This window comes from Cyphomyrmex costatus, unplaced genomic scaffold, assembly GCF_001594065.2.
Source record: "Cyphomyrmex costatus isolate MS0001 unplaced genomic scaffold, Ccosl1.0 scaffold43, whole genome shotgun sequence".
NCBI lineage: Eukaryota > Metazoa > Arthropoda > Insecta > Hymenoptera > Formicidae > Cyphomyrmex > Cyphomyrmex costatus.
In genome coordinates, this window is record NW_017278534.1 from 3,188,271 (window position 1) to 3,203,131 (window position 14,861).

A 14,861-nucleotide genomic window follows, 5' to 3' on the forward strand; every position below is an offset into this window, starting at 1 on the left:
TTTTCGACTTTAAAGGCACTCGCTTAATTCGCTCGTGCGTAAAGCTATAGTCCTGGATAACGGCAGAGTGGCAGTCTGCCTCGTGCATGTGCGGAGTTTCGTGATACAGGATAATACCACCGGGCATGTACTTACATACTACGGTGAGATTCTTCGAGGCGCTGGCCGTGGAGAAGGTCGGCGCGTCTGCCGTAACTTCGCAGATGAATGTACCCGAGAGGCCGAAGTCGACATTGCGAAGCGTTACCTGGCTCTTGTTCGAGTTGTCGGGCTGAAACACACGTCCGCATAAGATGTACACAGCGAATAGGAATACCTACGTATCAGGCGTAACGGCCTAGGTTATTATGCTGTGGTGAAGTAATGCCATTTACATGCGGATAACGTGATTCGATATAATCTCATTTGTTGAAAGATATTATACGTTGTGTTGAAGAGATTAGTTATTCATTGTTTCGCGATGTCTATATATGTATAATTATTAACCGAATTAACAAACACAAGTTTGCTATTTGTCGTTGACTATTTTATTAGTTTATAATATTTTATATTATATAATAATTTATATATCTATGAGATGTAATTATTGGCTTAGCGCCGAGACACTACCGTGTCTCCAGATAACTATTAACGATATTTAGCTGATAATTACTTCTTTTAACGTATTTTATACGTTCTCATAAACGTATAAAATTAGAATTTTTTAAAAGTTCTTTGTTTCAGCAAATATTCCATGAATATCCTAGTTCTCGTCGCGTCGAAAGATACCTAGTCCGCTTGAGGGAACAATCACCTTATCAGAAAATTATCGGGTACTCGGCTAAAGTGGCCCGGAAAGCCAAGCTGGTAGAAGTCGTGCTACGGAAATAGAAGTGAAGCGACGTCGTGATGGCGATAGGAGCCGAATAGAGAAAGGTTTAATCGGAATAGGCAAAACGAAGCATGCATAATTAGCGGTGCTTACATAATGAAAGAGGAAGAAGCATGAATGAGCGGGGATACACGGATGACTAGGGCGAGAAAAAGGGTGAATTGCAGCAAGCTCTTTGACAAGCAGGAAAGGAGCGTGAAAGGCAAGCTCTCTCTCCCTCTTCGTTGATTTATGTGGACGAGGACGCGGAGTCCCCGACTGACTTTACAGAAGCAGGAACAAAAGCTCAGTACGTCGCACGAGAGGAATAAATACGAAACCATAGCACTCGGCGCTATCTAGGGAATAATCTCCGACGTGTGGCGTCTTGTTCTCTCTTCCGACTGGCGATGACACTGATATCCTCGCGCGAGATACCCAATATTCGTGGCATATGAATCGATCATTTGCAGACTAATAACGTCCAGGATTAACAATCTGGCATGTCATCAAGTCTGTCGAATGAGGCTACCAATCTGTCGCATGCAAAATTAATGGAGCGCCAAAATTATTTAACCAAGACATCGAATAATAAGAAGAAGAAAAATAAGAAAAAGCTTCATTGACGTGCAAAACAATATGAATTTATAAATATGAGTGCGGTATAATTTAAATAGAGTAACATCTCAAAAGATAATGTATCAGATAAATTGGTAATCGTTTATGAATCTAGACCTTATAACTTTTTTTTATCTTTTCTTTGTGTGATTGTAAACATAAAATTATATAAAACCATTTCTTCAAAATTTAAATCCGTTATTTCCCGGAGCTAATAATTTATCTGTAATTACTATTTTAACGTTCTTTCCTCATCATTCATAGTTTTAAAAGGACATGTCATCGACATAAAGTCATTATTTGCGGTTTCTTTTATATCTAAAGGATTCGATCGCGCGGTAACATACCCACTGCGATAAATTGCCTTTTTTATGGACCGTTACTTGTTCGATACTTGTTTGAATTCCTAGAATGGTTGTGACGATGTCAATATGTTGGAAACGTGGTATCTATACTTCTCGAACGAGCGTCAGCACTTGGTTTGGTCGAGAATTGCAAATAGATATTGGGAACGAACCGTTCGCGACTTCGGGCACGGCATTGTGGAATAATGGGTCAACGTTCGCAGGTCATGCGTCCTGCGGGTCTTTTTGCTTGCTAACTCACTCATCCGTTGTCTTTAACGTCACAAAATTTCATAGTCAACATTCAATTCCGCGCTGTAAATATGCGAAAATCAATAATATCAATGATTTACGAAGGTCGATACGATGAAAAGCATGATGAAGCATGTTAAATATGTTGATATGCGTAACAGCAGCAGGCTTTATATTTCATCATGAGCGCTTTTAACGTACTGCATAACGTCCTGTGTTACACCTGCCTGAGCGGCGCTTTGTTGACTCGTGTAAATGTTTCACCGCTTTGACTTCGCAAACGCTGAGTCGAATTGGTTAACTCGATGTTTAGCACTTTCAACATACGCGGGGAATTTACGCGTACGTGCGGAATCCCAAAAATAATCTACTCTTATATGTAAAATAAAATTTGTTATACAAGAAGTTTCCGCGTGTTATGTGCGCGGTATAATAACACGATAATTCATGTTCGTAATCTCGTATAAAGGATCTATGATAACACGGTGGAAAACAAGTGGAAGTAAAAATAATTTTTTTTCCAGCCCTCCGGACAAGTGTTGCTGCGAGCATGCTAACGATTCATTTCCCAACATAAAGGGTCTATTAAATAAAACATATCTGGTGTAACGACTGAAGTATTGCGAGATTAACAACCCATCGGAACAAGGCACGCATCAAAGTCCTGCCAAACGTATTTCCGATATAGATATCCGGACAGGATACGCATATAGTAAATCGAATATCAGCTCGAAAACAAGCCAAGTAACAAAACAATTTTTTTCGCAACCTTTCCCTCTGGGGAGGAAATAAATGGGAAAGGGGCGGACGTATTTTTCGAAATCGAGGCTTTTATATCTCTCACGGCAGCGCGGTGCATTACTTCCCGTTCGTCACCGGAGAACCGGCAGCGCGTGTACCATGTTTCGAAACGATAAACGTAAACGGGAACAGGAACGTGCGGCGCGTTGTCACGGTTTGTCAGGTCGTTCATTCGGCTGTACCGGAACACAACGGTACCGAGGGGCTTGTTTTTGGCGCAACGCGTGTGCAGACGGCATAGCCCGATTGGCGGTCATCGCGCCACCCCGCAAACCATCGCGCCCAACGCGTGTAACAGCCTACGGAAATGTTCGAGCGATGATAAAAGCACCGTAGACCCGACTGTTTTACGGCGATTACAGCGGTCAAGGGTGCTGTTAACGAGACGCCACCCGGCAACCTGCGGTTTGCGTTACGGTGATACGATAAAACCGCATATTTCGTTGTTAGCTAACCCCAGCTGCGATTTGCGCGGCTCGGTCGAAAAAGATAGCCACAGTTTCGCAGACTCATTGGGACATACGCAAAAGTGCCTCGATTAATAAATATTCATCCCTATCACTCTCTTAGTTGCCGATCGTTAAGATCTAGAACGCTTCGTTCTTTTTAACGATGTGCATGTTCCCAATTTAAAGGGGATAACAGGCGTTGAAAACGAACGGCGATAAAAAGAATAGAAAGAAATAATGATTTATACGGCAACATAGAGATTGATAGATACTAAATATATATTAGAATGTGATTACGCTTTCCTGTAAATTTTTTCACATTTTCTTATCAGATTTATACTAGACTTGATTTATACTAGACTTAAAGGAAATATACTTGGATAAAGTCGTTTCTTGATTTGAAAATTTGCTGGTAATATTATATAGTATAAGAAATATGATAACATAAGAAATATTATTAAATAAAAGGTCTGATTTAATATATATAATTATTAAAATTTGTCAAAAGAATAAAAAGATTTTTCGGATTTATAAGAAAAGAACAAATATGTAAATATATGATTCAAGTAAAAGTAATTCAAACACATTTAATTATTTATGTTATACATATATTTATGTCAAATATTTTTCCGCACATTATCGTTATTCGGATTACATTATTTTATCCGTTTCAATATACCTATATAAAATTACTGCTTATCGATCCACTTTCAATTTACATTTTGGTAATTGTATGTCAATATATTATCTGTACAGAGAAATGGCTCATTTTATATTTTATTAACGTTTATTAAATGCCAAATATTTGCCATTTGGAATTCATAAACTCGTTTATTTTATCAAAATTTTCACGTTATAATGAATCTTATTCATATATTGAATTGAAAAATGTTTTACTGCAATTTTTGTCAACAAAGAGTTATACTTAAATAATGTTTCCTTATTCTTTGCAAAAACCATAAAATTTATTAAGAAAAATAAATAAACATAAAAATATATTTTGAAAAACATATTTTAGAAAATATAAATATATTTTAGAAAAATAGACATTAGAATTTAGATAATCTAAAAAAATTAATTATTTGCATCTCTATATCATTACGTAAAAGTTGTAACAAAAATGTATTATTTAAAAATATTATTTACTTAAAGCGTTTATCTAAAAATATTCATTTATTTGTTCGTGCGTATAATCTTATACTTTATTTTTATCTCAAAAAAATAATATAAGAATTATGAAACTGAATTGCTGTTTTTTGCACGTCATTATAAAACTGTGTTAATATAAAACTGTATTACAAATAAATAACACAATATATACCATTTTACTATTATTATACACATATCGTTACTGATTACAATACGGAAAATACGTTAGCAATGAGGGAATTCAGTTCGAACAAACACGAAATATCATCGGAGATCTTATTTAGTGACTTACGTCGACATTAATCCCGGAAATGTTGAAGGTCTTGGTAGATGATTCCTCAGTGGGTGAGAATCGGTAGAATTCGTGCCTGCCCCGATACCACTTGAGGGAGTAGAGTGGCGCATTCTCCAAATCATAATGGCACCGCAGAATCACCTCCTCGCCACGTTGTACCACTTCCGGAACCACCTCTAGGCTGACCCCCCGTAGGCAGTTCGCACCTTTCAGGAAAATGAGAACAGGAACACAGGGCATTAAGTCTAGTGCGCATCATTAGTTCGCTTTTACTCGTCGCGCGAGAGGTTGCACAGCACGCGTCAGCGAGAAATTGCAATTCCGCCGAATGACAATTTCCCTCATCCTCCCCTCAACCTCTCTCGCAACTATGCATGCAACCGCAAACACACGCACGCGCAAGCTCTCACGTCCACGCGGCCACGTACCTGCATACATATATTAAACCCAGCCCCACATCTCGTATCCCGACCATTTTCGCGTAACCCACACGAGGTGCTCTGCAAACTAACCCTTTGCACTCGAACGAGCGCGATGTTTTTTGCTGAAACTTCGTTATGCAAGGATTATCGACGATTCGACCTATTAAGCCGCAAGGAAGCCAAGCGTTCATATTAAAACAAAATGTGAGTATGTGCGTGCGCGCGCGTGTGTGCGTGTGTGTGTGTGTGTGTGTGAGAAAGAGAGAAGGGAAGAGAGAAGAGGTCTGCAACTCCTTGGTGCAGAATGAAGCTCTTATTACGTAGTACCTCCGGGCTACACGGAAATGGGTACAGTCTACAAGCCGCGAATAGGAACAAAACTCTGCGGGGTTACTTCCCTCCTCAGAAGCATCAGGAACATATGCTACGCTATATGTAATATTTTAGGAAATGCGGCACTTTGTACCTACTACGGGCGATGCACGTTTTCACGCCCATACGGAAATGTGTTTACATCGATGGAACATGTAAATCTTTCGTCACATTTCATTTATTATAACATAGTGATAACCTGTTCGTAAATACTCCTGCGCTTTGTATCGTATATATTGAATACTAAACTCTTACAAAATGTCTTAGCAAAACATGCTTTCAAATATGATTAATGATTGCAGTTTCACATCATCCGATGTATTAAAATTTAATATTTTTATATATTTACAAAGTAAATTTTATGTCTCATTTATATATATATTTTATGTTACTACAAAAAATTTAAATTGCAAAATATATTTTAATATTTCAGTCTTCATTTTTCGTGAATTGTACAAAAATTTATTATTTAAAATGTGACATTTTTTGCTACACATCATCATTACACAATTAATATTATGGTAATTTATTTTAGTAATTTTATTAAAAAATATATTTTTATTGTAATAAATTTTATGCAATAACAATATAATTATTTATTTATTTTTTTGTTAAATCATAATAACACGAGTAAAAAAATTAGAATATTATATATATATACTATATATGTTATATAAAAGTACATGATAAACTTCAAGTTCGTTATGAAATGAAAAAAAAATAAAAATTAACACAAGTACATATTTTTGGATATTTTTTATTATAAAAAATAATTAAAAGTTCTTTGCAAAAAATTACCGAATTTTCACATGAGTATCTTTACTGACACGAAACATATTGAGCAAGTATTTCAGTTTACGTCAAGTGCGTTAAAATATGTCATTAGTCATGGTGTTAACAGTAGTTGTAATTTGATTGCATAAAACATTTACATTCGTATATTGGTAAAGTAAATTATATTTTTGACGTATCTGCAGGAAAAAAGTCCAAAGGAGTAACATCAGAGGAATAACCAGGGGATGGAGCCTTTTCGTCCGATTCAATGACGTCGAAAAACCAATAAAAATATTGATGCATGGAAACTTAGTAATGTTTTACAAGATACTTTTTTTAGTTGTTTGTTACAATAAAAGTAAGTAAAAATATATATGTGTTTTTTTTATTTCTCATCATTTTAAATACCAGAGGTTGTTCATCGTGTACGTACACCCTGTATATTTTGCACTTTTTTAAATATTAATACTTTTCATTTAATACAAATTAAACTGTGTCCAAATTAAATTTGGATACAATTTATAAAACGCTCACAATTAGATACATTTAATATGCAAGTAGGTTAAGTAAATAACTCATCTTATTCGAGTGACTTATACGCGGAATGAGTTTGTTCAAAATAAGAACATCTGACCGTGTTTAATATTGTGCACATGTTACACCAAGTCCTGAGAAATGAGAAAGAAACAGACGGCGCCACGTTAAATTGTGCTATATAATAAGAGATGCAAGAATGCTCACAAATACATAAAAAATATTATTATCATAACGCATCAACGGTAAAAATATTGTTAACATAAAATCGAATATCGTGTATGTTATTAAATTATCAGAAATTACAATTTTATTTATGTTAATAGGAGTATGTGTATATCAAAAACTTTATACATATAATTCATTTTCAAGCAATAAATAAATTCCTCATGTATAAATATTTAATGTAAAAAATTCTCATTCTAATTTATACATAATTATAAATTATTAGAATACAGAAGCAAATGGATCTTGTCAATCAAATATTATTTTGTAATAAGACTTCTGAATGGCCTTGTAAACAATTTTACAACGTCGTATCACAAAGCGTTTTTCATATAGTCCAAGAAGTGTCAGTTAAGTTCCTTAATGGCAAAAAGATACGAATTTCAGCGTTTAAAACGAATAAAACTTGGAAAGTTGAGAGCTTTTTCCTGCTTAATTTTCGTTTGAAAGGCATCCTGAAAAATGTGGACCGACGTGACGCCAGTTTTAAGTTTCCAGGGACTTCTTTTGAAGGATGCAATACTTGCATCCCTCGTTCCCCTTACTTTAGTTTCGTACTGCCAACGTATCTACATTTAAACTCTCGAGACCCCAGCTAGTTTCTATGCTCTCGGTAGCGCCACTTCTTACAACTAATTATTCGTAAAGAAAGCTAATTTAACGAAACACTTAACGTTTCAGCAATTTTCTTTGAAAGAAGGAAATGCGCACCATGCAACACGAAATTACCTCGCTTTCCGACGTCAAATGGGACGATGGATTTTTATACTTTCATAAAGGCGCTCGTTTCTACAAGGCAGTAGAAGCCAATACGATAACGGTAGTATATTTTATGAAGTAAATAAAGTCAGCCCATTCTATATCAGTTGTGTAGAATATTTAGTACTTATAATTTTTAAATTATAAGGAAAAAATTTAAAATGAACTTTTGATAGACACAAACTGAATGAACAGATTTAAAAGAAATATTTAAATGTACAGAGGTAAATGCATCGCGAGATTACGAGTAATAACATTTTTATGAAGCAGCAAGGTATACAGATACATTTATGATGGATTTATATTTTGAAACTAAAGAGCTTTTGTAGGATAGTCTGCAATTACATGGATAATAAATCCATAGGATAATTTAATTTTTTTTTCAATAATTAGCAAGTAGACTTTCTTTCTGATGAAAGGAGGTTGCATTTGTTCTTTTTGTTCGCTGCCATCATCCCATCGCTTTCCACTTTCGCCAACTTCGAAATTTATAACAAAGTTTTAACAACTCGTCTTCCCTGTGTTGCGAGTAAAGAAAGTCAGGGATCCATCGCATCGAGAGCAGCGTAACGAAGAGAAATATGAATTTGAATATATGTATTTAGCCTTCAACATCAAAACCCCGGATAAATAGTGATAATTTAAGCGACTGTATAAAGATTAATCTTTATAGTTTGTGTAGTTTATGTAGTAGAAAATGCCTCTAGTACCTAAATAATAGTAAGATTAAATTTATCAACTGAATATCACATATTCAGAATATATTAATCAATTTGATCAAAATTATTGTTATTATTTAAAATGTTATTATAGAACATATTTTCTCAACAGTCAATTCGATTTCTAGTATTAACCGGTCGAGTTGTGAACAAGTTTATATCCATTCGCGTTATTGCTATACAAATTTATACTTCTTATACGATTATTATTATTTAAAATATTGCACTAATATGATCAATTTTAGATTCTAGCGATTGTAAATTTATGTTTGTTAAAGATGTTAACAGAATACGCATAATACAACGAACGGATAAATCATAAATGAACGTTCAGTTATAATACACAATAACTTGATATTTAGTTTAATGTGTTTGTATGAAAAACACTGGTTTATATGATTATCGATTAAAGATTATTCGTTACTACACTCGAAACGCATCAGTTACGATTAATCAGCATTTCAACAAAACTGATTTTTTAGTTGGTTAAAAAATCTGGTTACACACATGAGCGTTAATCAAAATATCGAGCAAAGTTACACGTACATACTAATCTCACATTTGAAAATGTAACATTGGTTTTTCCGGCCGCTGCAAACAGATTTGATTGCAATAAAATTACGTCGATTTAACCGAACGGAAAGATTATCCCGGGTATATCGTTTAAAAGTAAAATCTACCCATGACATTTTTCGCGCGGAGGTATTAAACGGCGCAATCAACGCGAGTAAAACCATTTTCGTTAAATACGATCGACGCGATTTGCGAAAGCCGTTTCGACGGCTTCGGCAATGAGTTTTGCGGTACAGACAGTTTAATGCGGGCTGGGTGCACCACATCCCAATATAATTCCAGTACGATTCCCGAACGTTTCCGTCGCGGGCGGATCGTCGCGTACGTCTGTACATCCGCGAACGCGCCCCGGGCAAATTAAGTCCCACTCGTAACTACGAATGGCTGCGATCAGAATTGTAAAGTTTCATGTACACTCTTCCCTTGTGTCTCTTTTCCATCGTTCCGACATGCAGCCAAACCCATGAGACGCGTCATCACGCATGAGATGTACTTCGTGACAGAAATTGCGTATTACAGAAATTAAAGGGACACGATGTACGCGATATGAAGTCAATTCACCTTTTCTCTACTTCTATTAGTATGATTTATCTGTAATAAAACAACGGCAATTACAAAGATGTTGAATGATTTTATTGATATGTATTTGCAGAATTTTTAGTGTGTGTGTTGTGTGTGTGTTTAAGAAAATTAATTATTTTAATATTATTATAAGGTAATGTGTAAAGAATCTTTCTTTACAACTTATATTTAAAAAATTCTAATGTATTTATGTACACATGCAATTAAATCTTTCGTTTGTTTAAATCACTTGACTAATTGTAGATTTATGAATTAGAAATGAGATTTTGTCAAAATCTATTCTGATAATATTTTTTGAGTATTTTCTGAATATTTTCTACGGATGTATTTTCGTCAATGAAGTTACGCGGTTTATGGGTTATCTCCATGTAATATATTTTCATGGAAAGAACACTGCTGAAATATCTAAAAATATAGCTATAAATACAGATCTAAAAATAATTTTGTTTAACTATTAAAATATTAGATACACATATGTATATGTATATATATAGATAACTTAACCTGGTTGCTAGAATGATAAAATTTTATAAAATTTTTTGAAGCATTACTCATCATACTTCAATTTTCTACATAAATTATTTTGCTGGTCCAAAATTATTTTCAGATCGATCTGTGCACCTACTTTCATTTTTAAATACTTCAGCAACTTTGGTTTTTTCCATGTTAATAGACTAGAAACTATTTTTTAAAATAACTTTCTTTAATCAGATGACACATTTTGTCAGTGAACCAGAACTAAAATAAAATTTGGTTAGTATTAGGTAACAAATATTTATGTGTAAACAATTTTTTAAATAATATTTATATAAAAAATATATTAAATATGATTATACTTGTGTATAATTTAACATAAATTATTCAACATAAGCAAAGCATTTAATTAAATGAGGTTGAATTATTACGTTCAGTATACCATATTCCGTAATGAGATCTGTTACTAAAGTCGTTATAACAGCAAATTTGTATTACGCAATTTATTTCATAATTAGATTTAACCTAAATATGATTCATTTTAATATTTGAAATATGAGTCCCTAATGTTCGTTTCATCAAAAACACTTGATTGATATTTATCATAGTCTTTTTTTCAAAATGAACACTCAATGAGAAAAAACAAAAGTAAAAATTTAATTAATTACAAGATGCGATAAATATAAAGTAAAAGAAATGAAGATTTAATGACTTACACCTGTTTTCTCAACAAAACATATGAGCATTTTTCATTCGTATGCGTTGCTATGCAAATGTGTAATGAAATGTTGGAATCTCAGAGAAATACAAACGAACATATTTCAGTCATAGTATACACAATCGGTCGTTTCTTTATACAGTAATGTTGATTAAACGAGAAACGCGTCGGATATAGTAAGAGAAGAGAACGGCCGCATAGCTTCTCTCGTTTCCCCCCTCTCCTATCTTTTACCTGCTTTAAAGTTCAACAATGCTGAAGTATGCGGTACGGCGAGACAGTATTTTGTTGCCAGTTTCTCCATATGCTAACTTTACAAATTGCGACGCATCTTTGCTTGTATTTTGTACTTGTAACAAAATCTCATCGTAGATTGGATGTTATATGCAACAAATGTGATGGTTGCACATTTCTAATTGTTCAAGACAATCGACGCGCCAATAAAAAGCGACAGAACTAGCAAAACAGTCTGCAACGTAACAAGCAATGGAGAACAAATACGAATAGAAGCACGTATAAGTTTATGAAAAGCTGACAAAACATTTTCTGAAAGATCGAAGAGAAAAAGAGAGAGAGAACCTTAAGGCAATTTATTCTCTATTTGTATCAATATTAATATAATACGATTAACTAATAATACGATTTCGCGGTTATTTTAATCCTCTTATTGGAGAACCAAAAACTAAAGCAGATAAAATTATTTAAAAGAGAATATTTCTCGAGTTGTGCTGCACGCAAATAAGATAAGCTGAGTCTAATATTTATTTATTGTGTATACACTAACAGATATTTCTACCTCGTGCAAAAGTTTGAGAATAAATACTCAAAATACTGCAGAACACGCGATTCCTTTTACTATTGAAAGTTCCTCGCAGAATATGTCGATTATGTCGCCATATCTAGCTGTGCTTATATTGTCATTGCGTAACGGAGAGATTCGAGGTGGAAGTTTCGACATTATAGGAAGTAGTGGGTGACTTAATGAGCTTCAGTAAATCAAGCAAAAACAACAAACAAATTTAATATTGAAGGCCTGTATTTTTATGCAGTATATACGTTATGTATGTACGCGCGGCAAGTTAACAAATTTTTCTGAGTTATGACGTGAAGTTTGACAGTTAGATCGATACGGTGGGCGATACGTGTGGAAAATTCATGATTTTTCGCCAGCACTTAGCCGACCAGCCAACTTTCGTCCGCAAGCGTTGACCGATTCTTCAATAACGATATCGGATACCAAAGATAATGTTCCCGACATTTAAAAATAAGAAAGAAACGCTACATTCGTTTTATCCGGAAATTTGACATTTTGAGAAATACGTTCTGTATCATTTTACATGTATTATTGAAATATTGTGATATCAATATAAAAAAACACCATTAAAATAAAAATAGATTTGTAGATTCAAGAATAAATCAGGTATAAGTAAATTGCTTGTATAAACCTTCGTGATTGTTAGTATAAAACAATTTGTAAGATGATATATAAAACATAATTCGCAAACAATTGGAATATACTTATTAACGAAGTTAACTGCAAACATTTCGATTCTGGATTTGAGTCCTCTTCAATGCAGAAGTCAAATACAAACTATCTAGTATAGTACTTGACTTCTGAACAGAAGAGGACTCGAATCTAGAATCAAAACGTTTGCAGTTAATTTCGTTGGTAAGTACATTCCAATTGTTACAAATTATGTTTTATCGCCTTATGAATACCTATATTAGTTACGCAGCAAAAACTGCGAGAGCTCATATAGACAATTTGCTTTCTATAACAAAATATGTACATTTCATACGTATATATATTTTTCATATACATTATTAGCACAGAATTTACAATACGTTTTACATATATTAAAATAAAAATTTTAAATCTACAAGAACTCTGTGTCAACGAAAAATTTCGCTAATGTCATTTCAGCATTGTGCACAGTAAAAGGTTACAACTGCCCGATAATGATACAGAATGCATTCAGTTTTTCGAGAATAATGCGACTTTCGGCGACTAGCGGCCGTTTGTTAAAAATGCTGACAGGCAGCAGATCGCAATGAAGCACGAAGAAATTTGAGAATAGAGAACTGCACTCGCTAGAAAAGCGGAAATTGGTGAAACCCAGGCGGACTGTCGGCAATCTGAGAAGTTATTACTGGGTGGGACAAATTGCACTTCCGAGCAAACAAAAATAAGAGGATATTAAACCGGATGAATGGAAATGGGACTCTACGTCTACGTAATGATGAAAGATGCGCGCCAACTTAATCGTTACTTATAATGACATAAATAGGAGGGTTATATTAAATGACACACGCCAGACGGGGAAGTTGACATTTTATTCATGAATGCACGTCGCTTCGCTTCAATTACGAAAGTTTGTAATTATCTAAAGTAGTCCCGCGACAGCCAATTATCATATATGCGTATATGTCTAAGTATAATTCTGATTAGCTAAATGCACCCTTTTGCATGATACAGATTATGAATTTGGCTGTAGTTAGTTATTTCTACTTATTTCATATTTCGTAATTTCAAACATACAAGTCATACACAAAAAAAGTTTATTCAAATATAAACTTTACTACAAAAAAGAGTTTTTAAGAAGAAATAATATTATAGTAATAACTAGTTTGTTTAAAAGATACAAATATATCAAATTTAAATAATTAATGCACATATGTATTTTTGTAAGTTAATACGCGTAAATAAGATGCATTAAATATAAAAAAATAATAATTGTGCTGAAACATCTAAAAATTTAGCATGATTCAGATCTGAAAATAATTTCGTTGAACCATCATAAAATAATTATGTATAATGCTTGAACATTGATAATAATGCTGTAAAAAGTTTTAACATCGTAACATAGCAACTATAATTTAAACGTTCTACATAATTATTTGATATATTATTTTGATGATACGAGCAAAATTATTTCCAATGTGTATGTACTGAATTAAATGTTTAGATACTTCAAAACCGTTCTTTCCATGTATTAAATATTAAATCGTACAACTTAAAATAAGCATGCATTTCACAGTTTAATACATGAAAATTGATAATGTCCACAAGTAACGTGTATTCAAATGCAAAATGGACATGTAAATGCAAAATTCATGACAAATCAGACGTCTTATTTTGATATTCCATTGATTTATTTGATTCATGTTTTCGATATCGGGTTTGAGTAAATGCTAATGACTGCATATGGACAAATGCAATCGTACTTGCGCCTGATGAATAAATGCATCAGCATATAATATCGAAAAGACATAATGTAATATATAATCCCTTCTAAAATCTGGTTGACATCAGAGTTGAATGCGGGATATGTTAAAAAATGGGGTCAGAAAGAGAAAAAAAAAGACAGATGGAGCGCAAAGCTGTATCGAGCGTGGGTGCACATATTGTGGCGTGAAAGCACACAACAGTGCGGCCAAATGAAAATGTAGCGGCGACTGGCTGCGCAGCCAGTCGGATGTCAAATCCCGAGAAAATATCGTAATTGCGTAAAAGCGGAGAAACGTATAACTTCATCATTGAGCCCGAATAAAGCAAAACGCTCCGCGGTCTGCCATGTGCGACAACGGCAAATCGAGAAAAAAAGTACGAGAAGATACCGTATAGAATTATGGTTTTACTGCTCTGGAGACGAGACAAAAATCCTTGGGGACGAAGAAAACCGGAGAAAATGACACGATGTAGCCATAAAACGTAAGTACCCGATTTCCGTGTGTTCATGCGACGAAGTCGTAGCCAGATATTTTTACAGCCTGACTTACAGTGAACATCGCGCTGAAATAAAATGCTTAATTATAAATGTAAAAGATAAGTTGATGGTTACGACCAGCTGGCGAATAGCAAAATCGGATATGTGAAAAAGAGCTCCTAACAAAAGTATTATACGTCGCGGTTTATTGGATACTGACGTTATATGTAGTTTCTAGATAGAC

At 34.0% G+C, this 14,861-nt stretch overlaps 1 protein-coding gene across 1 annotated transcript in view; it reads right to left on the minus strand.

The window, feature by feature from the left end:
- Nucleotides 1-14,861, minus strand: part of LOC108777350 (platelet endothelial cell adhesion molecule) — a 152,363-nt gene that overhangs the window by 59,007 nt on the left and 78,495 nt on the right. Inside the window, exons 2-3 of the mRNA XM_018544209.1 lie at nt 4,756-4,964; nt 136-271 (exon numbers count right to left, since the gene is read on the minus strand). Coding sequence (XP_018399711.1) covers nt 136-271; nt 4,756-4,964 — 345 coding nt within the window. The remainder of the gene's footprint in view (nt 1-135; nt 272-4,755; nt 4,965-14,861) is intronic.